General features: G+C 32.1%; 1 protein-coding gene across 2 annotated transcripts; it reads right to left on the bottom strand.

Annotated features, from left to right (window-relative positions):
* Positions 1-185: 185 nt before the first annotated feature.
* On the bottom strand, positions 186-14,432 carry Spn77Ba (Serpin 77Ba). Of its 2 annotated transcripts, XM_088234738.1 has the most exons (9): positions 14,046-14,390; positions 10,556-10,671; positions 9,629-9,883; positions 8,403-8,550; positions 6,956-7,173; positions 6,071-6,124; positions 2,123-2,329; positions 1,302-1,443; positions 186-406 (listed from the first exon to the last, which is right to left on the bottom strand). In XM_088234738.1, exons 1-9 carry the CDS (start codon positions 14,056-14,058, stop codon positions 276-278), a joined length of 1,284 nt encoding a protein of 427 aa, XP_088090864.1. In that variant the 5' UTR covers positions 14,059-14,390; the 3' UTR covers positions 186-275. The 2 variants fall into 2 exon arrangements, with proteins under 2 accessions (XP_088090864.1, XP_088090865.1); XM_088234739.1 differs by lacking the exon at positions 6,071-6,124 and having other exon boundaries at positions 14,046-14,432.
* Positions 14,433-27,595: the final 13,163 nt, after the last annotated feature.

Genomic DNA, 27,595 nt, shown 5'->3' with positions numbered 1-27,595 from the left:
TTATATTAAATAAGTACTGACCAACAGTTAAATAATTAAAATAAAAACATTGTTAAAAACTCAAATTCTCCTCCCTACGAAAATGGGACTTCTAAAGAGTGAATAAATTATAAATAATTATTAGTATTATATTGGACTGAATAAGTCCATCAATAAATAAATAAATAAATAAATAACGTTCATAATTTTACTGAAAAATAATTATTTATTATACATTTAAAATATGTCACTTTGTATAAAAAGTTGATAAAACTATATTCCTAAATGATATTTATTCAAAAGAGTGATGGTTTAACATAAGTTCCTCCGAAAAGAATTACATTGGTGGACTTTTCTATGATGAGATATAAAAATGGTTTGTTGGCCAAAAACTTTGGTGGTGTGTTTCTGTTTGTCAATTCTCCGGCTGAAACATAATCAAGACAATTAATTAATTAGAAAATAAAACAAATCATTCATTGAGATAGCTTGTGGTCCCGTAGTAGTGTTGAGACTTCGGATCAGAAAATCTTAAGTTCGAACTCTGCTCTACCACAACTTACCCATTTTCTAACACCATTATTAATTTAAGACTAGACAGAATACAAAAATTAAAATATTTGGGTAAACATTTCAATTTAAATTTAAAAAACACGCGAGACCCACCCTAGCCTGAATTACATACAGTAGAAAATTGTGTATCTTTTAGAATGTAATCTCTAATTTTAAGGAATCTGTTTCAGATAGTAAGATAAGACTGGTCTTAAAGATGCCTACTTAGGCGAAATCGCTCCTTGGTCAAAATAATAAAAAAGTAAAACTAAACCAAGAAGTTTCATTGATAATTTTATTTATAATTTTATCAAAATCATTAACTTTGGAGTTATATCAAGAAATATCAACAAAAAACATCAATTATGTATGTACCAACCATTTTTTAATTTTATACTTATTTTGTCAATATTTTTTTCCAATAAAAAAAATGATAAGGACTTCGCTGATTTTTATTTGAGTATTTATAAATATTTGATTTTTTAAAATAACATGTCGTTTAACAACTGCGAAGATAGCCTGCCCGCCTATCTCTAGGACAATTTTTTGGTACATTGTCTTATCCTTCAAAACTCTGTGCACACTAGGACAATAGTTTCAAAGCTAGGACAAGTCCGTATTGTCCTGTCGTCATGTGGACTACGTATTGGTACCTAATTTTCACCTAAATACTTGTAACTTGTATGGCGTTCATAAATAATATAATTCAGGTACCTAATAATAGTACTATTATTATAAAGTGAGGATCTTTATAAACAATATTTTAATACCTGTAACGGCAGATGCAACAGTTCCCTCTTCGGTCACCTCAATCTGCGCTTTATGGATTACTTTGGATAGATGAAGATTTTCAGAAGTTGACATCTCGGTGAGATTTGCCAACTTTGGATCAAACAGTTCCCAAATACCCATCTGAAAGAGAATATATTTAAATTTATAATAAATTATTTCTCGTTACACTCATCACAGTTTTGGTAATAATATATAATTGTTAAATGTAATTTATCTGCGTCTGGGCGGACGAACAATACAATGAGGAACTTCAGCCCTACGAGAAATTGTATACAAAAATGTTTTCTTGCGAGGGGTAAAAATTAGAGCATTAAATTTTACAGCAAAGTTTCTTGAAAAAGTACAAAAAATAATAAAAAACACACTACTTTAAACGACGTCACTGGTTCATATAAACCAACCAATGATATGAGAGCTGTGAAGGATATCCGGTTTGCTTACTGTAAACCAAGCAATCCGGATAACTGACAAAGAAGAACCTCTAATGCCACATGCAGAGTTATTTCAGAAATACGAAGCTTCAATAAATTATAGCGTCAGCATAGATGCATATGCCTACCATGCTTGAGGTTCTGGGTTCAATTTTTGGGAGGGTTGACATTAAATAGTTGTTTATAAGGTGGTTGAAAACTGAAATATTTCATTGTCTCTGGACTGGCACCTAATGCGTAAGACTGATTGCCTTACGTTTCTGAAACAGATGATCGAGATACATTGCATTTGTTTTACCGATGCAGTGTCTCATACACCATCAGGCGCGGATAAGGTTTTCATGACGATGATTTAATATTTAACTTACTTCAGTTAGGACCCTGTTCATCACAATATCAGACGAGACACTAAAACGTGGCAGGAAAACGTCTACTTCATCGTCTTCATATACTTCAGCAGCTTCCTTTAAAGATTCGAATATCTTTTCTACTGGAACTTTAGGGAATTCATAAATAACCTCTTTAAGTGTTACTCCTACATGAGGCAAAACCACTATCATCGATAGTCTGTTTTCCTGGAAAATAATGGTAACAAAGGCATAAAATATTTATTATTTTATACATTTTCTGCATGTTTACTTATTGCCGTTTTGTCATTCTGAATCAATCATATTTAAATGTTATTCTATGGTCTTTCATTTTTACGTGTTACATATGAGGGGGTTACATGCAAAACCGCCACTATTCATGATCACTGCTTTTGGGCAGACAAACTAAACCAGCAGCAAAAAGACTATTTCTTTTAAGTTCAATGTGCAACTTGTGCGTGGTATAACAGGTAGCAAAAAAACTATTCATTTTAAGTTCAATATACACATTGAACTTAAACAAAATAGTCATTTGGCTATTGGTTTAGTTGATCTTCCCATAAATAGTGGTCATGCTCAGTAGCGGTTTTGTAGTTAACCCCCTCATATATCAATTAAGACTTTCAAAATTTATATACTTGAAAAAGTCTAATAAGATATTAAATTAATCCTATAGTCCTTAAAATATAGCTTGATTAGAATGACAGCTGTCAAACTAATTTCATTAGTGATGGGAAATTACTGATCACTGATCAAATCGATTTTATCAGTTATTTCATGCAATCATAAAACTCTGTTCCCGAAAATTGATATAAAAACGCAAAAACAAGCCTATTATAGTGTGTTTAACACAATTGTTCACCAAAAAATGAGACATTTATACTTTTTTCATGAACAAAATATCAAATGAATTATTTTTTTATTCGATCAATTTACATTGATCAATTTGTCCTATCTCTAACATCTTTGCAAAATGATGTAACCTTGTTAGAACGTCGTTAATAATTAAGTTTATTTTAGTTTTAAAGCTGATTTTATAAATTAATGTTGATTTATGTTTCAAGCATTGTATTAAAAAAAAAAAATTAACACGCCAGATACAAATGATTTTTCGTGTGTCAATATAAATAACTCCTTTGACGTTACTACAAAGTTATGTCGTCACTTTTTCTGACAACTGTCATTCTAATCATGTTACATTTGAAGGCCTATAGTTTCATAAATTAAAAAAAATATTTTCCCTTGCAAAAGTTATTTAATATGACTGAGATTATTGAGGATAACTCCAGCTGTCAAAGTATTCTCAAAATGCTCTGAGGCCTTTGAGGTATAATTAAATAGAGATGATGCTTCATAGAATGATTGTTTGAAATTATGTTCCGAATAATGAGAAAAAAAAATACTCTACAAGGCTCGTCTATGTGTATTAATAGGTCGATGTGTGAAGATGCTATGAACTATTGACTAATTTGTAGCAATTTTTTTTGTTATGTCCTCTTATTCTCCTAATTTGGAAATAAAAAAACGGACACAACTTATGCCAACACCAATACATAGATCATTTAACATAAATGCTTATTTTGATGTTATTTGAATATGCACTGATTTGTTTTAATAATATGTTAATGTGATGTTGGTAAGCAGGTAGACGGTAGACATAATAACTTCCGTATTATTATTTGTTCGTACTAGGAATTTTAGTTTCATAAACTTTTTAAAAAGAAAGCACAGATATTTGGAATAATTTTAGAACTTACCAGAAGATAATCGATGTGAACATGTGTATTATAATAGATACATAATCAATGTGTAAATCCATGTATTATAGTTTTGCTTAAGACAAGATTGTATAATGTTTTAGCATTTTTATTATGCTGGTATTTGAGACAAATTATTGTTAACTCAGCATCAGAGCTAAATTGCTAACTCAGCATCAGAGCTCTGATGTTTGATTTCCACCCTATCAAAGATTAATTTACAAAGAATTGTTTTATAACCACTCAACATTGAATTTTTTTGTATCCCAAATCTTTTTTATAAACTTTAAAGTAACAAATCTATTATACCACCATTTGATGCTTTCCAAGTTTTGCAATAATTTATTTTTCATTTTGGTATACAACACCGAAACCAGTCTAATAATGTCTCCTTATTTAGTTGTTTCAATATTTTAACTTTGCGGGGTAGTGCTCCACTATTCAGAATACTTTTAAATCCATATCCACACATTGTCAGATTTACACACTCTTGTCTTAATCACAACTTAAGTTCATTTTGTTACTTTTTATGATAAACAATATATCAGTGAAGAATTAGACTAAAGAATTATTAGAATTACATCATGAATGATAAATACACTTAGGAAATAAAGAAGCCTTAAAGAACTAGAGAATTATCATAGATGTAAATCTCAATATTTATCACAATTCTAACTGAAATGGGGAAACAATATATTGTACTGGGGACTTGAATAAGTTCTCGCTGTTTTTTTGTGAAAATCAATGCTTTATTTCTTAAGTTTTTCTTTAGATGGAGTTCTTAATTTAAATTCTTATTGGTTTTTGTGAGTGCTAACCCAGAGTATTGTTGCTGTGGTGGGTACTCTTGATTTAGTATATATAGATAGCACGAGGGCTATAACTTGGCCTTTTTTGCTTTCTCCTGGAGTCAGAAGGTCGTCACAATAATAATATTTTTATACAGTACATTAAAGATATCATTAATTTAGTAGAGATCCTAGCCAACTATCAAAGGAGAGCAGAATTATACTGAATTGGCTGCTGCATACATTTTTCCACACATGTCATTAAAAGTATTGTCCATCGCGAGAGACTACTTTCTCCAATCTTTCTGGCAGCATATGAATACTATCGCGAAAGCACGACTAATCTTTAGAGGTTATCTGCAAATTAAACCGTTTTTTGGCATCTTTATTAGAAGTACTGCTAAGCCAGACCATAAGTCATCGATCGGAACAAGTCGTAATCAGAAGGAGCAATGTCCAGTGAATACGGCAGGTCGGGTAGGACTTCCCATTTAAGCGTTTTCAAGTATGTTTTGACTGGCAACATGCAACATGTGGCTGAGCATTGTCAAGCTGCAAAATTACTTTGTTGTGTCTTTCCTCGTATTGCGGCCGTTTTTCCTTCAATGCTTGACTCAAACGCATCAATTGTGTGTGTGTGTTTGTTGGGCTTAAGGAGCTCATAATACACTACATGTAGCTAACCTCAAAGATTTGGAACCATGGATATTCGGCTTTGCCGTCGATGTCGATGCATGGCCATGCTTAGACCATAATTTTCTGCGCTTGAATTATCAAAGTGTATCCACTTTTTATCACCAGGCACAATACGATACAAATAAACCCTTCCTTTTCTGTTGTTAGAGTTCACTCATGAAAAAACGCAGTTAGACGTCACTCGGCTTCAATTTGTATAGCACCCAATTTCCTTGCTTTTGAATCATTCTTAATGCTTTTAAAGATTTGACGACTGTTGTGTGATCAATTTCTAATGATTTTATTATTTTTCTTCAACATCAAAATCATTATTTTGAAAGCGTCGAAACTAATTTTGCATGTTGTTAGGCCAGAGAATTGTCACCGTAAGCCTCCACAAGAATTCTATTTGCAGCTGCAAATTTTTTATGAAAAACGTAATGCAGTAAAATTCTCCCGCAAATACTCATTTTTTGGCATGAAATTCGACATGTTTAACGCTGTAAAAAGTATGTTGTTTACACTTTGGCGGAATAACATATTATACTGTTATTTCAAGCCTAATGACCTTCACGATAAGGTTGGCTGTAGTAGTACCGAGGACTTTTTCAAGTCCCAAATACAAATATTTAATTTAGTAAGCACATAATGTTAATAACGCTACACATATACATGGGCTTAGTCATGATTGAAAACATAAAGATGGGAAGCCAAAATTTTAAATTCACCTGATTATTTCCTGTTGTTGGTGGACAACTGTCCACATAAGTTAAACAAGAAGCCTGCATATAAAAAATAGTTATTTTATTTTACAATAATTTAAAAAATATATTTTTTAGCATTCTTGATTTTTTTTAAAATTCTAATTGAGTAATTGAAACTAGTATTTGTACACTTTAGATCCACGTCTAGCATCCCATAACATTATATTATTCTGAAGTTATAGTAATATAGATGGGTTAATCGTTTTGTAAATTGTTTCGCTTTCACACTTATAGAGTGCAGAAATAGTATAGTTTAAGCTTAACTCCAGTTAAATAGTTCAAACTTGCACTATACGAGTAGAATTCTTACAAGTTGGACTTAATGATCAAACCTCCAAGACCGTATTATTCTAGAAGGTGCTTCCGGAAAAACGTCCCGGAGGAACAGGTACTGCTAACAGGACTTATTTTATGATATAATTTGTATAACTGAATAAGGGTTGTCTTGTTGGCAGAATCTATGCCCCATACATGACTCTACGGGTTTTCCACCATTTTGTTCATAAAAAAATATAGCTTTTGCCCCTATACGGATGCCATGTCTTATACGTGCAGCCATTTTGGCTAGAGTGATTGTAGAAACATGATTTAAAAAGTCTCTAAAAGAAAAAAAGACGCACTACATATTTAAATTAACTGCATTCTGCTAGCTGGTCTAGAAATTTTTATTTAATAAAAAAATATGCATCCTACTTGTAGGTCCCAAAGTCCTGCTGGTAGAACTTTGCATGTTCTATCGTTAATTATTAAAATAATGAACTATAGGAATTCATATAAAGTTTTTGAAATCCAGTAAAACTTCTTAGATATCCTAAAATAGTTCCTTACACTAATAAATCAATGGCTTACCTTTCCATACGGTAGTTCTACAACATGCGCTTTAAAAATGAGCATATTAACATATGGCAATGCAGACCGTTGGAACATCATATTTACTTCTCCAACAACTTTATTATTTTCATTGAAGAATGGAGCTCGTAGAGTCTCTGATACATTAAATGGCAAAGTCCATTGCCCTCGGAAAAATATTGCATTTGTGAGGATCATCTGCGCATCTCTTAAGTCAACTGCAATTAAAAAAAATATTTTGTGTTTAATTAAAATAATCTCGGTTAGAAATTAGATTCGAGTGACGTCAATAAGCTGGAGTCTATGTAAGTTAAACTCATGTTTGGTAGAAAGCATACAGATTAATTATTAAAGAGAGAATGGACACAAAATTTTTATTTTTATTGTACTGAGTTTCTAAAGAGCTTGTAGATAAAAAAAACATTTAAACTGTATATATCTTATTAATAAATGTATATTTTTGCTGTAATTTAAAAAATGAAGGAATGTTTCTTAACAATTGACAAAATCTTAATTGTTCAAAAGATGTATAAGAAAGAATAATATTTTTTTTTGCTCATACGTAAATACCGATTATAGTTTGTACACTATTTGTAAAAAAAATAGGTGAAGGTTAACCATAACTGATACATTTTAGCCATGTCCAGAAGAGAATGAGTTTGTGCCATAAAAGATCATAAAATTAGTTAATAAATAGTAAATTTAGTATCGATCATGGCCAGAGAACAAATCTAAAGTAGAGACCTGCCTAATTACTTTTTACCCGCCCTTTCCAGCGCCCTTCACTTAAATCTAAAATGTCCCAATGGCAATATTTAGAACAAGCATAGCATAAATGAGGTGGACCTGGCTTCGATACGTGTTGCTTATGCCTCAGGAGAGACCTAACCCAAGTTGCCTCAACTCACACCTGCGGGCTTCTGCCATCCTGGAAGGCCGTCGATGACAGTATTTTTTATTTATTCGGCAGAACCAAGAGACACAGGAAAAAATTTGCTCAGAACGTCAGAGATGAAAGTACTAAGGGCAATCGCAGGGAAAAACCTAATGAGCAGAAATTGGAATCAAGAAATTAGACGGACTTGCGATACCCATGACATAGTACGGTGGAGCAGAATAAAGAGAAGATTCTAAAACTTCAATAGAACGGACAGCTCCAGTATCCTCTATACCGTGGCCCACGTAATCCCGCTGGTCGCCATTTTCTCGGAAGACCACCAAAGAGACAGAAAAATAGCTCGAGCTCAAAGTCTCAGGAGTCATCCTCTAGCCGATAACAAATAAACTAAACTAAACCTAGGAGAAGAGACATTTTTAATGCGACTGTTTTACTACCTAATTTTGTAATGACAGTCTTATATTTTTGTCTTACGTTGTTTGTGTTATATTTTTACTTAATTATTAGCTGTACATAAAATTTAAACATGGTAAATAATATAATACTTACATGACTTCACAATTTCATTAATTTTTCCTCTGGTTTGACGACTTACATAAGAGTTGATTTGCCGGCTTGAATCTGGCCTTGTAAAGTCTAATTTAGTTACAGATGTTTTATATGTGTCTCTTATAAAATCTTCATATTTCTTTTTCAACTGTAATTGAGATTAAAAACAAGCTTTTAAATAATATTCAATGAATATAACAAAATTGTAACAGTTTGGGGTTTGCTGGTTGTATATAGTTTTATTTATTTAACTTTTTGTACATAATGTTATTTGTACATTGGCGGGCTTATTGCCAAATGGCAATTTCTTCCAACCAACCAATAAAATAAAAGTTTTATTTTTATAATTCAAGTTACAGAACATATTCAAAAGAAAAAAAAGATTAAAAAGCTAAAGATATACAAAAATAGAAATAAACGTATTTGTTTATAAATTACCTTAAATCAAAACTATTATTCAATGGGAAAGGGGAAATAAGAGGAAAAAGGAAAGGAGGAGAGATTAAGGAAGAGAAAGGAGATGTTTCTTCAGACGTGATTTAAACAGAGATAATGTAGTAACATCTTTGATGGTGGATGGGAGATTGATTCCACAGTCGAGCCGCATAGACACTATATTAGTTAGAGAAGAAAGAGAAATTGTGGATGGGTATTAAAAGAGTGCCTTGAGAATTAGAACGAAGAGGTAAACCATGTACTGAGAAGCGTTGAAATTTTTCACGCAGGTATATAGGAGCGTTAGGACTATGAAGTACATTGAACAGAAGTGAGAGGGAGTGATTGTCTCTCCGCTGTACTTATTGTAAATTGTACAGTTCATAGGATGATCATTTACTACCTACTATAAGAAAAATAAATAAATTGAATTACCATGTAAAACTATGGTACCGAAACATCTTTTTCAATGATAAGCTCACAAACAGCCAATAAATTTTTTCGTTTAACTTCATTGGTAGGTATAACCACCTGTTTCCGAGAATCAGATGCTTACATAAGATTCCATTCCAGGCATTCTTCTGGCAGTCTTCTTCCATTATCATTCTGCCTTCCATCCCCGAACATCTTTGTATTTAGTTTTTTATTTTATACATTATACTTGTTTATGAATATCTTTGAGGTTACGGAATGTATGAAGTATGTATGTAATAGAATTTTAAGCGTGACAGAAAGAGTTGATTTCAAATCATCATAATCATAATTATCTATTAAACAAGTACTATTTTTACCTGTGCTTTAGAATCGCAGAATAGTGCATTTGTAGTTTCCAATTCAATTGTTTCTGTTTTGACAAGAAACTTGGGCAAAAGTGTACTAAATATATAGCTTGGTTCATATCTTGGTTGTGATCGATAATATCCGAGTGCAGCCAACAGCTGTGCCTTTGTGTAACCAGCAGAACCTTCGTAGAGGACTGACATCATAGACCAAACAGAAAATGGACTCACTATGATATTCGAATCAGTATCCTCCAATGCACATTTCTGAAATGAGAAAATGACATGCATTGTTTGTGCAACAATCTTTATTTTATGTAATAAAGAACCAGGTTGTGGTTTCATAGTTAGTTGCAAAATCTTAGGTTCGAATTCTGTTTAAAATGAAACTTGATTTCCATTTTCTATTTAGAAAAATATTTTTTTTATTTTAACATTTATACTACTTACCTAGGCATTTATTTAGCTTATATGCGGGTGCAGTGTTTTTTTTTTTATTTATTCAGATCTTTTTTTTCTTATATAATGCAAAAGCCGCATCGTAAATATATAATATTCTTATTCTGAAGAATGGCGGTCAGTGCTCGTGACGTCACTGCGCCCTGTGTAGATATATTGTGACAGGTCCCCGTAAATTAGTTCTCATTCCTTAATCCCTGGTCTTTAAAGAGCCGGGTACTGAGTGAAAGGTGAGTGTTCTCATCTTACTCAATCTACCCCCAAAGCCCAGATCCTCAAAGAATCGGGCTATTAGGTAGGAGCACTCTAACATCCTCAGGTTTAACCAGTGGCCCCCCGAGGATGCGACTAAAGATATAATAACAAATCAATGAAGCGATATTGGTGAAAATATTTATATAAATAAGATTATCAAGTCAACAATAAAATTGTCCTCAGTATCCCAAAACTACCTACTAATTAAAACTATTATTTACTTACTAGTAGAAGGGTGTAAGAAAATGGTTCAATTCCTTTAGAGACAGATTTCAAATCAGGTCTATTCTGGGCTTCAGAAGGGCATATGAACATCAAAGCTGCTATAGCAAAAATAATCCCTGGAAACAAAATAATTCAAGATTATAATAGAAATGAACCTTTCTGAAATTTATTTTAACTTTACATGCATTACAAATAAAGGCGAGCATATTGTCCTAAAGCAATATCTTCTTACGTAATCAAACCATTCGATTAGAGAAAATAAGTAGTATATGAACATATTGTAGGTACCAGTATATTAGAATATTTTAACTATATGTTTTTTTTTTAAACAGAAATTAACAAAATATCTACACTTTATAATGAAATGGGGAGGGGGGTGGGAAGGAAGGAAGGAGGAGAAAGGAAAAACTCGAATATTCAAATAGGGATATTTCAACCATGATTTAAATGTGAATAAAGAAGGACCTCTCGGAGATTAGTGGGTAGATCATTCCACAATCGAGCAGTTTCATACTGAACCACATACTGAAGTCCCTATGTACAAAATATATTGAAAGGCCCCAGGAAGGGCCGCCAAGTAAACATATGCGGCGTTACGTCGGCAACACAATCCTTATTATAGTGGTAGAATAAGGATGGTATTCCCATCCGAATTATACCACTACCCGTACTGGTGGTTTTACTAAAGCTGGCGCGTTCGCAAAACTCACAAACGCCTTTAAAATCTACAGGATGTTGATTTTAAAAAAAGGTCATATTTAATTTTAACCAAATGAGCTATCTTTATTGTTTATCAATAAGTGTGTGTACATATTTTCCCCAATATAATTTGTACTGTGCATTTAAATTATCAAATAAAAAACATGCTTGCTTAAAAATAAATAAATATATGACAGTTTCTTAAGTAATGGTTTTATTCGCTCTAATCCAAAAGAGGTTTTTAAAAACATTTAATAAAATATCAATATTTTCAAAATCAGTATTATGTACATTAAAAACAAACTAACTTTTTGTGTAAGTTTTGCGAAAGCGCCAGCACTAGATAATCGACCTATACATGATTTGATTAAGTGAAAATATGTATTTAAAAACCAGTGTTTTTAATCCATAGCTTAATACATATACATCGAATCCGTATTATTATATTTTACTATTAAGAATCGCAGCGAAATTCAGGCGAACGCAGAAGCATTTTGTGTATGATTGATTACCATATCGTTTGCAACTAACGAAGCATTAGTTGTCTATGTCACGCCCATAAGCGCGCTTGGGCGCAAGAGAGAGAGATTATTTTTATAATGCGTATGCCGTGCGATGTCATACCATGAACTTATTCACAGATACCTACTACACAATGCGTTTGTGTAAGTATTGCGAACGCGCCAGCTTTAAAATCCACCAGTAAGTGTAACTTTGCACCGAGTTTATAAGTAAGGCCCTATGACGTTATTTTTTCGACGTTATTTAGAAGCTTCGATGTGTCGCCATTGTTTTTTTGTTTTAGTTTTACAAATCATCGAAACAAATCGCAGTTGACATTCCTATTATTCCACAGCGAATAATGACAAACTCCATCTACATAACAGCTTATTCTATTTATTGGAAAAACCCAGCGAGGCGTACTCGATATAAAAACAAATACCTACCTATTCAAACATTTGTAACGCCAGCATGCGAACTGGGTATTCCCAACCTTAGAGTATATACCTACTTTAAGTTCCCGACACCCAGTTGGTGATTAAAAATCAATAAACTCGTTTATTAAAATACAAAATTAATGCATAATTTATTTAGAATGCACATCGTATGTTTATTTATCAGTTTCCCACAAGTCCATTGTAAAATATATATATTCAGTATTTTGTCTACTTAAACGTACAGTCGAACTCGGTTATAACGATCACGGAAATAGCGAGATCCCTCATGTAACGAGGAAACATTAGTTGACATTTTAGTTTATGGTTTTCTCCATACAATTATTCACTGTTAAAACGAGCTACTTCTCGGACATACAGAACAAAAATGTTGTCAAAAATTACACAAAAAATCTTCAATTGTTAAAAACATCTTTCTCGAAATATGAACCTAAGTAATAAAATCCAAACGGTCGGCTAACGTAAAGGATAAATACCGCCGGGCGTTGGGATCGGATTATGTTTATGATAGCTATGTAAGTGTCTAGGTACCTAATTGGATTTTTCGCCGACAATACTGAAAAATGAACACACATGGTTTTTTTTTTAATCCAGCTTTGTGAACTTAGGAAGTATCGGTTCGGCTCATTGTTACAATTTACAGCTGCTTTTGAAGTTTATGAATGACACGCTTGTTTCGGGGGTTTTTACGGGTTTTTTTAAAAAGATTTTTTAATGTTCTGCGCTTATTTCAATACACAATAAACATTACAAGTGGGTGATGTCTAATGAGTTCTAGACCAGATCAGTTAAAACCTAAACCCAACCTCTGAATTGTAGACATGTCTACTAACAAGAGGAAGTGTCTCTCAATTCGTGAAAAAGTGGCAATTATTCGTGAAATCGAACGTGGCGCGAAAAATGTGGAAGTGTGTACAAAGTTTTCTTTATCTTGTTTTCTTAGTGTCAACATTGTGGAAAAATAAGGATGTTTATATGTCTGCATTTGAAAAGAATATCACGGACACAAAAAAATTTAAAAGTACGATCATACTAATGCCGATGAAGCATTGCTCCAATGGTTTTGCATCCAAAGAAACGCAGGATTTTCCATCGACGGACCAATATGAAGGCGCAAGCGGAACGCAAAACAATTTGGAAACGACGATTTTAAATGTAATAATGTCTTCATGTGATAGGTATGTTTGTAAGCATTTATTATAATTTTCCCTAACATTTTTTTTAATATTCTGGATAAATTATATGTATTTTCGTGTTTACTTAGTGACAATGTGCAATAGCGATTGTATAAAAAAAACATTTCTCTGGTATAACGAGTAACGCTTATAACGAGCTAATTCAATCGGTCCCATCTTCCTCGTAATAACCAAGTTCAACTGTATTTCTTTTTATATTTAAGTAAACGTCCTTCAAATACTGCTTCAATTAAGATACTTTATAATATGTATTATCTGAAGAGTATAATTTACTTAATATTATTAAAGTTTCCAGTTTTTCTTTAAAAATAACGTAATCTCATTATAAAAAAATAATATAAACAAAGTCCCTACCTACCAATACACACTACATAAGCACAGAGTAGAAAAATAAACGATACAAGTATGTTCCTAAATACTCTCTCACATCGAGCGATCAAGCTTCCTTCTGTTATTATGACAATTTTCTTTATCTTGGGTCAAATTGTGGGTTAGAGATACATATTCAAATCGGGTTCGTTTTATTACGATGTTCTAACTTTTAGTGTTTGTAAACGAAAAAACGAAAGGCTCAATAAATGGTATTTCGAAAAAAATACAGGTTAACACAATAACAATTTCACATAAAATAATACGCACCTGCACAAGCCATTTTGTGAAAACTTATCCAAATAGAAAACAAATTAAAATCACAGCACTTCCTTGGGTATAAAATTATAAATATAAATAAACACACTTTCAAAGTTGACTACTGTTACTTTTTGTAGGAATTTCAGTTGTTTTTAAAACTAATTTACTTTTCAAGATCTTGATGTGCCGAACCAAGCAAATACAAAAAAAATGTTGTGAAGTTTAAGGTTTATTTCACAATCATAGTGTCGCCATTATCAATATCCGCGGACGTCTGCAAACGGCAGTGATTGGTGAAATATAAAAACACGGCATGCTGACATCGCTGACTGCTCACTGCTCGGTGTGGTCTGTAGTCTGTAGTAGGTAATCCGGATTCTCTAACCAGTTAATATCAAAGTTTTAGTCAATGGAGAACTTTAAATACTTATCTAAAATATTTTATAGCTACTTTCTGATTAATTCTTTTCATTTAGTGGCGTTATATTATAACATGCCGGATCAACCATGGGTACGTAACGTGACGTTATTATTTATTTAAATTATCAAAAGAGTACCTAATAAGTTAATTTACAGTTATCGCTATAAACTATTTTGTGAATTTCATAAACAAAACCTTGACAAAATTAATTGAAAATAAATTACATATACGGATTTACGGACACAAGTAAGATTTTCTAAATTGTGTTATTTTTTTAACACGAACTTACTTTTTAATGATATTTATCCCTACCGCCTATTTAAAATAAGTTTTAGGTATATATTATGAACATAGGTATACATGTAACAATAAATAAACCATATTATGATCACTAATTAATTGAAAGTTCTCTCGTGTAGCCTATTTTTACTTTAATAGGTTCTAAAAACAATTTTCAAAATCGTTTTCTAAAAATAAACAAAATGGTTCAACAACAATGCATTTGTGCAATTTTTAAGCGTTTAATTTTTGTACACTGAGTAAAAAATGCCTTTACGGTTTATGTGTCTTTCCATATATTATGGCATTTTACCGATAAATAAAATGATTGATCAGTTTATCCATAATTAGTCAACACCACACGTAATTTCAAATTAACAAAAAGTAATAAAATGATAAGTCTAAAACAAAAAATCTGTTATCGGCTAGATGGTGATTCCTGAGACGCTGAGTTCCAGCTGCCCTTCCATCTCTTTGGTGGTCTTCCAAGCAGACGACGACCAGCTAGAATTTCATGGGCCACGGTAAAGGGGATTCTGGAGCTGTCCATTCTATCGATGTAATCTCTCCAGCATCTTCTCCTTGTATGTCTTGGGTATCACAAGTCCGTCTAATTTCTTGATTCCGGATTCTGTCCCTTGGGGTTTTCCTGCTATTGTCCTTAGTACTTTCATCTCTGATGTTCTGAGCAGATGTTTTGTTCTCACCGTGTCTCCTCTCGTCTCTACTGCATACGCCATGATTGGTCAAACACACGTTTTGTATATACGGACCTTGCTTTCAATCAGCATGTGTTTATTGCGCTCTACGATATTTCTCAAGCATCCAGATATTACCGAGACATTATTAGTTTGTTCCCTGACTTCGGAGTATACTCGTAAAATTATTTATTTATTTATTTTATTGGGTAAACAAACAGTATGTACACATATATTGCCAATTTCTTTGTATATTAGTGTAAGAAACTCATGCACACACCAAAAAAATTTTTACACTTAATACAATAATTTAAATTATGTGCAATATAATAAATGTAAAAGAAACGAAATTAAAAAATATGTATATAATAATAACAATAAAGTTAAATATCTGCTTCTCTCAAAATTTCTATAATTTTTGACCTAAATTTACATACATTGTCACAAAAAATATCAGCCTCGGTAAATATATTGTTATATTGGTCGCATATTCTAGGTATGTAGATTGTTTAAAATAGTTGGTTGACGCGTTTTCAGTGTAAAACAGAAGATTTTATCTTGTCGGTCTAGATCACGTCTAGATGGCACACGGAATGGAAGTCTTTCAAGTAGGTTTGGAGAATCATTTTTATTATTTATTAATTTGAATAAAAATAACTGGTCTAACAAATTACAGTTATCTTATAAAATATAAGTATTTATAATCAATTCGTATTATTTCAGTTTGTATGCATTATGCACTATGTTCCAATTCCATACCTATGGGACCGGACCTCTGAGCTGTTTTCCTTTTTTTTTTTAAAGAAAAAGAAATATTTGCATTCTTATGATTTACCCAAATATTTAATTTTGAGGGCCATTCTCAACGAGTTGTAAATAACTCACTATTAGAAAAAAGGAAAAGTTCGAGATCAAGGAGTAGAAGAGTGGGATCCGAACCACGGACCTTTGAGCCATGAGTCCGAGACACTAGCCACGGGACCACAACTTTTCATTGCGGCATAGGTAGGTACTCATAAATACCTAACTTTTTGACCTATCTAGATACTCGTACCTACTTAAGCTTAAGTATCTACATTTTTCAAGTTTTATTTTTTTTTCAAACCAGTTTATTAATATCAATTGTTGTTATTAGGTATATAATATGTAGGTACGTAGGGACATCATATCTTATAAGTTTAACTGTAAACTACTAAAATGAATAAAGATTGAATGAGTTTTGATTTTTGTTATTTACTAAGCTATCACAGTTCGAGGACAACTTTACCTACTTTGTTATTTTAATTTGTAGAAAACGAGTTTGTATTTAGCGTAGGAATCGCTGTACTGCCTCAAGCTATTTGAGGAATACAATAAAGACATATATTTTACACATAAACATATAGATATATCTAAGTAGATATTATCAATACTGTGTATGTGTATAGGTATCAAGATGGGCTGGTATTTTGGATGCTCTCGCGAGCGCAGATAAGGCTTTTATAACGCGTATTTAGTACGTAAATATGCACTATAAAAGCGTTATATATGGCCGCGAGAGCGTTTAAAATAGCAGCCCAGGCGGACTTTGGATTCGAAGATCGAATTTGTATGCATGTAAATCTTTTTTCTCTTCTATGAGAAATTTGATTGATGATAATACGAACATTATTTTTGGTTGTGTAGCGAAACTTTTATAAAACATGAAAAAAACCTATAAAATAGTAAGTAAGTAACAAATTTCCAACGCACGTTCCACAGCGTCATATTTAATATAATACCTATGCATTCCTAACCCCTTTTCCCGCCTTTAATGATAAACTTCAGCCCTACCTACGGGAAATCGGATACAAAAAATGTTTTCTTGCGCGCGGTAAAAATTATAGCATAAAATTGAATGGCAAAGTTTCTTGAAAATTTACGAAAAAAATCATAAAAAATATTTTAATAAAAACGCACTACTTTTATCGACATCACTGGTTCATGATATGAACCAATCCATGATATAAGAGCTGTGCATGATATCCGGTTGACTTACCGTACCAATCGGAAGCACTAACAGAGAACAACCTCTGACGTCACACGCGGAGTTATTTCAGAAATACAAAACTTTAAAAAATTTATAGCGCTGATAATACGACATTTATAAAAAAATATTGGCTTAGTTAAATAATCTATTAACAAATTTAAAAAAATAAAAAGACACTGAACTTCCTCAATAGAGCATTAAATTGTGCGGCGCAGTTTTTTGAAAACGTGTTTTTTTTAAATTAATGGTTTTAATAAAAATAAACTACTTTGATCGACGTCACTAGTTCTCCGAAATCAACCATTTCCGGTTTCCGGGAAGCCAACCCTCCGATCAGGACAACTCACCGGAAAGAACTATAGTAACGTCACTCGCGTAGTAATAAAAAAAATCATCTTCATTCCTTGTCCGCTCCCTAGTTGGAGATCCTCCAGGCACATCTGTCAGCTGCCAGCTCCAGCATATCCTCCCAAGTCAGGTTCGCATCTCGTAGTTCTGACATGAACTGCCGACGAACAGTCAGCAGTTCAGGAAGTCGAGAGCCTGATGCCTGAATGGAAATGTGCCTACTGCCGACTGCGACACGGTACAAATTACTAGTACTTAAACACAAACTATTTTCTACAAAACACATAGTTTACCCTGAAGATGGCTCCTGCAATGGTAGCCGAAACGTCGGAACAAATCCAATACACACGGTATCACCCAAAAAGAAATATATTCTAAATTCACTGAAATTCCTCGTTGGCCAATAATAGGCGTGCAACATGTTATCACCCTCAGAAGTACACTGTCATAAGTCTAAATTTGGTTTTAAGTTATTAATACGATTCAACCACCTTTGTTTCTCTTAGAAGACCACTGCCATATCTCTAAGTTTATTTTTTTGAGCGCGATATACTACAAACCCGAATATTCTTTGAAATCAATGAGGAGGTGCAGTGAATTAAAAAAAAATTAATACAGAATGAAGCCAATTTTTTATTTTTATTTTTATTTTATAAATCGTATTATCAGCGTTCTGATTTTTTTTAAAGTTTTGTATTTCTGAAATAACTCCTCGTGTGACGTCAAAGGTTCTTTGTCGGCTCTCCAAACTGGTTCGTTTACGATAAGCAAACCGGATATCCTTCACAGCTGTCATATCATTGGTTGGTTCATATGAATCAGTGACGTCGTTCATAGTACTGCGTTATTATTAAAATATCCTTCCGTACATTTTCAAGAAACTTTGTGGTACAATTAAATGCTCTTATTTTTACCGCGCGCAAGAAAACATTTTTTGTATCCAATTTCCCGTAGGGCTGAAGTTCCTCATTGAGTAAAATATCGAGAACACTGCAGTAACTATAATATGATACTACAATGTTCTTATTGTATGTATACAGTCAAATGTGCTAGTACTATAAAAAATTAAGCATTATAATGTCAATATAAATATATTAAATTTACGAAGATTAACAAGTTAAGAGGATAAGATGGGTCGATGACATTGCCTCTATTGCCGGTAAAATGTGGATGATGAAAGCGGGTGATAGGAAGGAATGGAGACGTTTGGAAGAGGCCTTTATCCAGCAGTGGAAATAATAAGGCTGAAGAAGAAAGAAGAACAAGTTTTAAAAAGTTCTTTTTAACTCGCCTGCAAAATAGCCAATGAAAAGTTTAGCAGTTTTAAAAAAAAATGTTTGTTAATAGACTTGTAAACTAAGTCATTTTTTTTTTAAATTTAATGTATCGTATTATCAGCGCTATGATTTTTCAAAGTGTTGTATTTCTGAAATTACTCCGCGTGTGACGTCTCAAGTTCTCTTCCGCCTCTTCTCGTTCAGTTCTGCCGATTGGTCTGTTGAAGTACCGTAAACCGGAAATCTTTCGCAACTCTCTTGTCATTGGTTGATTCATATGAACCAGTGACGTCGTTCAAGGTAGTTTGTTTTTGTTAAAATACATTTTTTTTAAATTACATGTGAAAGAAATTTAACCGTACAATTTGACGCTCGAATTTTTACCGCGCGTAAGAAGATATTTTTACATCCAATTTCCCGTAGGGCTGAACTTCCTCATTTAATAAAATATCGAGAAGAATACTGCAGTAGTAACTATAATATTACAATAAGCTAAGACAAAAAACTGGGCATTATATTTCAGTATAATTAATTTACGTGGATTAACAAAATTTAAAGTTTGCTTTTGCTCTCTCGCAAAATGACCAATTTAGACATATCACTGTGTACTCCTGGGGGTGCTAAATAATGACGTCACACCTAACGTTATTTGTAACGTTCTCATTTTTTGCACCAGATTTCGGCACGGATTTTAAAAACGAAAGTAAATCTTTTAAAAATCTGAACGCTCTCATAAAAAACATTTTTTTTTGAAAATATGTTTGTAGGAACTTTTTTAAAATAATTCAATAATTGATTAATATCAATTAAGTGTTTTTTTATTGCTAATAACGAAATAATATTTTTTTTACATGTCCGAATTACATTAATATTCTATTGGTTTTAACGTGGTAACTTTTTTGGTTTTAACAAAATCTTGGCCATAGAATTAAGAATAGTCCAGAAACCGCATACGCGCATCAAACAGAAGGCGACTAAACTACTCTTAAAAGAGATGTTTTACGTTTTGACCCTTTAGTTTCTTTGTAGACGTCGCTCAGTATGCAACTCCCGATTTGAATTCAACTATGCCGTGTTGTATCGTTTTAAATTGTAGAAATACTGCTGGGATCTTTAATAAACAGGATGGGATCACATTTCATGTGTAATTAACAAATGCATGTGTAAGTAGCAAATGCATTACTTAAACATTGAAATATTTTTCCATCTGTCAGATTGTCAAAGAAAACAAAATGGACATTTCGTTAGTGTTGCCAGGGTAGTATTTTTTTCACCCTACTTTGCTCATCTAATGAGAGAACTAATGAAAATTGAACCTCAGATTAAACAACGCCGTGGTGGACATTTAACCGACATTATCTTTAAAACATCTAATATTATTTAACATGATATAAAAATATCCGTTTTATGTAAAATTAAATTTGTTTTATATTTCAAGTTCAAAGTTCATTAATTCAATTACTCTTGTTAAATGACCCTTTACTTATCTACTCTGTTGTATCAATCAATATTTCCGCGTGCACAATAAAATTTTAGAGAAATTAACAAATTGCTTTTTTTTACCTTACATTGTGTTATGATTATATTTTTTTCCCATCTGGTAACATTACGCGGCGACTTCACGAATGCGCGCGGCGAAAGTAGGGCAAAGTGGGGGAATTTTTGGACACAGTCCGATGTATTCAAATATGATTCTACACTCCTTCTGGACTATTCTTAATTCTATGTCTTATCTTGACCTTTGATTTTACATTTTGAATGATAAAATACCTAATTCAATACTCTTAACTGAAGTGTTTTATAAAAAAAAATTAGCATAAGGCAAAAAAATTACTTATAGATTACGTATTAAACACGTGGTTTAGCTCGAAGTCTTATATGTTTATTGTGTTCAATATATTGTATTTCATTATTTTATTGCCCTTGTTTGTCTTTGCTACAGAGTTTTATGTTCTTTTGGTTCCGTTTCTTGTACATATTTATGTTGTTTTATATGATTGGCTTCGGCCATATTTATAATAAATAAATATTAAATGTAATTATTTCAAACTGACTCACAAAGTAAAATATAATGATAATAACATTTTTTAGATCAAATTTAAACCAAAAACTAATGTTTTTTTTGTTACCATTGTTGACCTACCTACTATTTTTTTGGCCAAAAAACTACCATCTATCAATTGAGGTATTTGTAAAGCCGTATTTTCTAGAAACTTTTATTATCGAATTGATTCATTTTAAAATCATTTCAGACTTTATTCAATCCGTGGTATAAATAATATAATACAAACTCAAATATTGTACATATTCACTTTGTATTCATGTACAAATATCTTAAAAGATACACAAAGTTTCAGAACATGACTGTTTATTTGTCAAGGCTTAAAAATAAACAAAAGAATAGTCATGTTCTGAAACCGGTCGGCATATTAAATTTATTTTAGTAATTTTACACCAACTAAATATGTAGACTAATTATTTAGGTGCAAGATTGTTTAATTTTCATAAATATTTTTTACAAAATATTTGATTAAAACACAATAATATTGATAATTAATGTTTATTGCATAAACACATATAATATAATGACAATTTATTAACTGCTATAATATTATAAAGTAAGCTGGTTAGGCTAGGCTTAGGAACATCCTAAACACCCATATTATGTGAACTCACTATTCTAATGATACAATTCAAAATAATTATTTCATTATGCTTCTTAATCATACGTATGTAAGACAAAGTGACATAATGTAAGACACGAGCAAAAAGATACCTACGTATTTCTTGAAGCGGATGACATTTGAAGGGTACACAGTGAAAACGGACACATTAACAATTAAATAATTAATTTTACAGAAGAGCAAAAGGACGAATAAGAACCTTTTTTGATAGAAACGCTGGGTTCATATATTTAATAATATAGGTTTTCAATTAATGCAACGCATATTTTTGCATACAATCACAGAAAAAAAGAAACAAAAATGTAAATTTTATATTTAACAAAAATTCCTTTATGCACTGACAAAAATTTAGTAGTTGCAGCAAATGTCGCATTTTATCTGCTTTTTGCCACCCGTAACCCCATATTTATTTCCTAGAATTTACAAAGCAGGGAACTACATTTTGCTAGTTTTTAATATTCTATTTCATTGAACCCATTCCCAAAAAAAAATTGTATTAACTCCCTATGGTAGAGGTCGGCAAACTGCGGCTTGCAAGCCACATGCGGCTCTTTAGCCACTTGACCGCGGCTCAACTCACTCAGCGCAAGTTTCACCTTTATTGGATTTATTTCGTCTACCGGTTCTAAAGAAGAACTTTAAGAATTGTTGTCACTGAATCTTCCGACACGTGGCGAGAATATTGCAAATTCTGTCACTAAATTGAGCTTGATGAAATTGTTTCAATGATGCAGATGGGGCAAAATGTTTTTTTAAGAATATTTCAAAGTCAAAAATTAATCACGAGATACTTCTTTACCATTGCATTATTCAACAAGAACCGCTTTGTGCGCAGACATTTCCAGAAAAAATGTTTTAATGATCAACAATTTTGGCAAAGCTTTTCATCGCCAATTTAAAGAATTTATAGGTAAAATGGAGAGCGAACACGCATATTTTCTACTACTTATGCACGTATTTTATTATTAAGGTACGTTGCCATTTCAGAAGAAACAGTTAAGGAATTTGGCTCTCAAAGAAAATCTTAATTGTTTAACTGCTGATCTTTGGCTCTTTTGACTAATGAATTTGCCGACCACTGCCCTATGGAAACAGTGCTGGTCGTATTACATTAAGCAAGACGCGATATTTCAAAATGGTGTATATTTAAAAACAAAAATATAACAAATACATACTGTCTTTGTAAGTTCAATACCGTTATGAGCAAAAAAAAACAAAATATGATTTTTAGGCATTTTCAATTAAACGGGACAAGCCGCATTGATTGGTGCATGTGAATTTCGAAATTGACCAATACACCGCTTGTATTCGATTAAATTCAGTACCGCGAATGAATCTTCCCTACTAAAGAAGCGAAGCAATACCGCGTCCCCAAATCCTATACAGTAGATGAGATGTACTCGATTTGCGTAAAGGCAATACCGCAAATACGCCATATGTAACTGCCAATATCTGCCACAATCAACTTCATATAGACGCATATGATAGTAAAAATAGATTTTCTAACATAAATCAACACAAAATAAACTGCATTTAAATTTATTTTTAATCATTTTTTTTTCAAAATTGCAAGGTTTTTTGTCCCTCCTGAACATTTTGACAAATGGTTCATCCGCAGTATTGAACTTACATAGACAATACACTAATATATGGCAAATAAGGCTTAATTATTTTTTTTAAAAAGAGATATATCACGCCCTGTAATATAATATGTAGACTTATGTGACATCATAGACACAAGAATGAATATCTCAAAAATTGAAAAAACGCAATTAACCTGTTTTAGCCGTGTGCCCTACATTTGTGAACTGATAAGTTTTCAATGATTACTGAATCAATTAAGATTATTGACTAACTTTTCATGATGGAGCATTTTTTTATTTTTGAATCTAACAATTTTCTGTGTAATGATATTACATATTATTATTTAACATGATATTTTTTATTAACTACCCAGAAAAACATGTTCCTAAAAAATGATGAATTACAAATTTTAAAACAATCAAAATACACTTTTTGACTTTTTTGGAAATAACAATGCACTCTTTACAGAATCAAGAGTTTACAAATACACCAGAACCTCTTTTTACAACTGGATACCGTTCCAAGCAGTACCATGTAAAAAAATAATACAAAAAATGAAACAATGAAAAATAGGTTTCCATGCATAAAAATCAATTTGGGATTTCAAAAAAAAATTAATTGTTTATTATTTATTGTACCTTAAGAGGATATGCGGTAGATAAGAATTTCGACAAATGGGTATTTGAACATTGTCTTTCTGTCACTCTCCCGCAGATGCCGCTCCGATACAGTACGAAAAAGATAGCTGCACAATGGACTGATTTTGGCCAACTGAAATTGACAAAATCCACATTTCGCTGACCCGTTTTCCGCACCTCAAAACTGAACTGATTTTAAGGTTTTTTTTAGAAAGAGTATCAGAATTAAATTTTCTGTGTTGGTACCTTTTCCATTTTAAAAAAGTATTTTACATAATTGTATACCGTACGTCCGAAGACAGCAGATAAAACTAGGCATATTTTGGATTTTTGGATGGTCTTAGCTCCCATAAGAAACAATTTATCAAAAAAGCAAAATGATACACACCAATGGTATGATTGTGATGATCTATAGTGTGTGAAAAAATCATTGCTCTTGTGCAATAATCCAGGGAGAAAATACGGTATTAAGTTTGAATGACGAAAAGTAGCCAGCTAAAAATATTTACGATGCGAATGTTGATGAATGCAGAAATGGAGGAAGACTGAGAAAGACATGTCATGAACAAATCCAACAAATACTTGAAGATGGCCATGTTAAAAGTCGGAATAATCGGCACGCATGCATGAGAAGACGTATGAATGTAAAGGAAGCGAGATCTGTATGCAATGATAGAGTGATGTGGCATTCTATCCTCTCTGCCTACACTTACGGGGAAACGGCGTGTTGGTTTGTTTGTTGTTTGTTTTGTTTGAAGAAAAGTAAGACCGCGTTTCCTCTTAATTTAACTACAAAATATAACATGACAACAAAATATGTATGTACTTAAAAAAATTGTAGCGAAGATTATTCACTATCCTATATTATACGCCTAACAAGTAAAAGAGCCATGTAGGTGATTCCAAAAACGAATAGTAAAATTATATTACTATTAAGCATTGTTAAATTAATGTTAATTTAAAAAAAATAAAGAAATTGAACCATGTTATTTCAAAGCCGTGTAAAAAGATGTTCGGATGTACATGCATTATTAAGTCACCTTTTTTACTAAATATATATTTTTATTACATCATTTATTTCAGAATATCTTATGCAAACATTTGTCACAGATAAACAAATAAAATGCACATCATATCAAACTTGATAATCTGCATTATTAGAATACAAACATCAAAGTAGTAATTTAAATTCTTTTTTTATTTATAACTACTCCGTGATCTTTTGATTAGTGGAGATTTTACAGATGTACGAACTATTTACCTATTTTTTTCCAAAGTATGATGATAGCATTTCTACATTCATATAAAAAGTTAGCAGTGATATTCAGGTTTTATGAAATTCAAATTAAATAGTGCTCCTTGCATTTTTGTGTAAATCAAAATGGCCAGTAAAAACATAATTAGTAAAAATGTACTCAATTGTCTCTTGTGTTAATTAAATTTGAATTTAATTAAAATGTTAATCTAATTTAAATTAAAAACAAAATATGTGGGAGAAAGTTCAGTGCTGTGGAAAATTGGATATAAAAAATGTTTTCTTAAGCATTGTAAAAATTAGGGCATTAAATTGTACAGGGAAGATTCTTAAAATGCATGAAAAAAAAACTACTTTGAACGACGTCACTAGATCTTTTGAATCAATCAATATATGAATGTTGTGATAGATTTCCGCTTTACGGGAAGCTGACCAATCAGCAGAACTCACCGAAGAGAATATGTGATGTCACATGCGGAGTAATTTTAATATTACAAAACTTTAAAATATCATAGCGCTGATACATAAACATATTGTAAAAAAAATTCTGGCTTAGTTTGATAGTCTATTACCAAATAAAAACCACTGAGCTTCTAAATTGTTTTAAAAAAATAATTCAACTGAAATCCTTACCATCATTATTAAATGTTTTGATATGGATAAAATTAAGTTTAAATGGTTGCAAAAATTTGCATACATTTTTGTTAAACATGAGGTATGTGAAAACCTGTGTTTGAAAAAATGTCTGTGTTCGAGCGGATGAAGTTGGGTGTGAGATAGGACCAGAACCCTGGACGAGGGTTTTTGATTTGATAGCTACTCTCAGATAAAAATCCTGAAAAAAAAAAAAAAAAAGTCCGCCTCGTAATGTTGTGGTTGGAGCGTTCTCTAAGTATGCTCGAAGTCCAGGGTTCGATTCCTGGTAGGATCAACGTGAAATATTTATTTTGAAGGTGGTTAACTGCGATATTTCACTGTCCTCGAAGCGTAAGGCTGATCACCTTACCTTCATGTAACAGATGATCGGGATACGCTGCATATGGAATATACCAATGCAGTTTCCTATGCACCACTGGGTGTGGATAAGAAAATGATGATGAAGTAGAAACTGGAAAAATATTTTTTGCGCACAAAACAGTGCATCATAAAATTCTATTTTAATTTATTTAGTCGTTAAAAATAAAATTTTAACTGCGACATGTTAAGATAAAGTATGTACATATCATCAGGATCGTAGAACAATGACGCATGTTATTTTCTCCAACTTTACGTGAGAGCGTTTTAATTAATATTTTTGACACTATGTCACAACTTGATAAGCACAAAAGTATACCATTTGATCCTTGGGTTAGTTATACATATTATATACATTTTTTTAAAACCTGGGGAAAAAAGCCTTAATGTAACTTTATCAAGATCAAATATTAAAGAAAGTAAATGTCCCATTTTTCGCACATCCGTCATTGTCCTACGATCCCGACGATATGAAACACCCATTCAACATCATCCTGAGTTTTTTGCTGAAGTAAACAAGGTAATCTAATACCAGATATGAAAATTTGATCCATTAGCAGCCAGAGTACGATAAGAAGAGCTGAGAGCAAATAAAAAATATGCAGGTACTAGGTTTACTGACACACGGAGAATAAATGCATTCACTATACATACATCGCATAACCATTTAAATTACCTTTATTCAACAATAGGTAGCTTATCTGTTTTATCAACTGAAGTAAAACTAGTTAATGCAACATACATTAGTAAAATTCAAATCAGTAGTACTGAAATTTTCTGCACCCTTACATAAATTAAGCAAGGTTATCTTAGCATGCACTTTTAGCAGACACTTTTGTATAATGCGTTAATAATTGTGAATAAACAACGCCCGTTAAAAAACACAAATATTTATATGCACTTGCACTAAATTTTTGTGATGAATGTGTTTTTACCAGATAATCAAACCACTAGTTGTATTATAATAAGCCTCGACAGAAAATCTTAGACAAAGTTTACAGAAAAAATGTTAGTAGATCTAAAAGGTAGCTTTCTCCTCCAGTTAATATGCCCATTAAAGAATGTCATTGTCACCAAAAGCGAAAGGCTGTCTCTGTGACCCGGTGACCTGTATTCAATTGAACAAATTTCTTTCAAGACAGGATTTTTATTCCAGGAATTTTCATTAGGATATACATACACAAATATGTAAATAATTAGTAGATATAAATAATAATAGTATAAATTTGTTGCAGCAGAGAGGGAAAACATCTCTAACAGGGGAATATGAAAGTCTAGGCATTTACAAGGCTTGTGACCTGTCATTTAATAATAGTGTTTAAGATACAAATTTACTATTTTGAGCAATTCTCG

This window comes from Micrasema longulum, unplaced genomic scaffold, assembly GCF_059751315.1.
Source record: "Micrasema longulum isolate JH-2025_06_02 unplaced genomic scaffold, ASM5975131v1 h1tg001277l, whole genome shotgun sequence".
In the NCBI taxonomy this organism is placed as follows: domain Eukaryota; kingdom Metazoa; phylum Arthropoda; class Insecta; order Trichoptera; family Brachycentridae; genus Micrasema; species Micrasema longulum.
Note: the sequence above shows the minus strand (reverse complement) of the source record. Positions and strands in the feature narration are given on the sequence as shown.

Bases quoted from the DNA above. Each gene is read 5' to 3' on its own strand.
- Spn77Ba (XM_088234738.1), bottom strand. The intron at 7,174-8,402 runs GTAAGTATTATA...TTTTAATTGCAG, and splicing joins TAATGAAATTGTGAAGTCAT to TTGACTTAAGAGATGCGCAG. The intron at 407-1,301 runs GTATTAAAATAT...ATTATGTTTCAG, and splicing joins TGTTGCATCTGCCGTTACAG to CCGGAGAATTGACAAACAGA.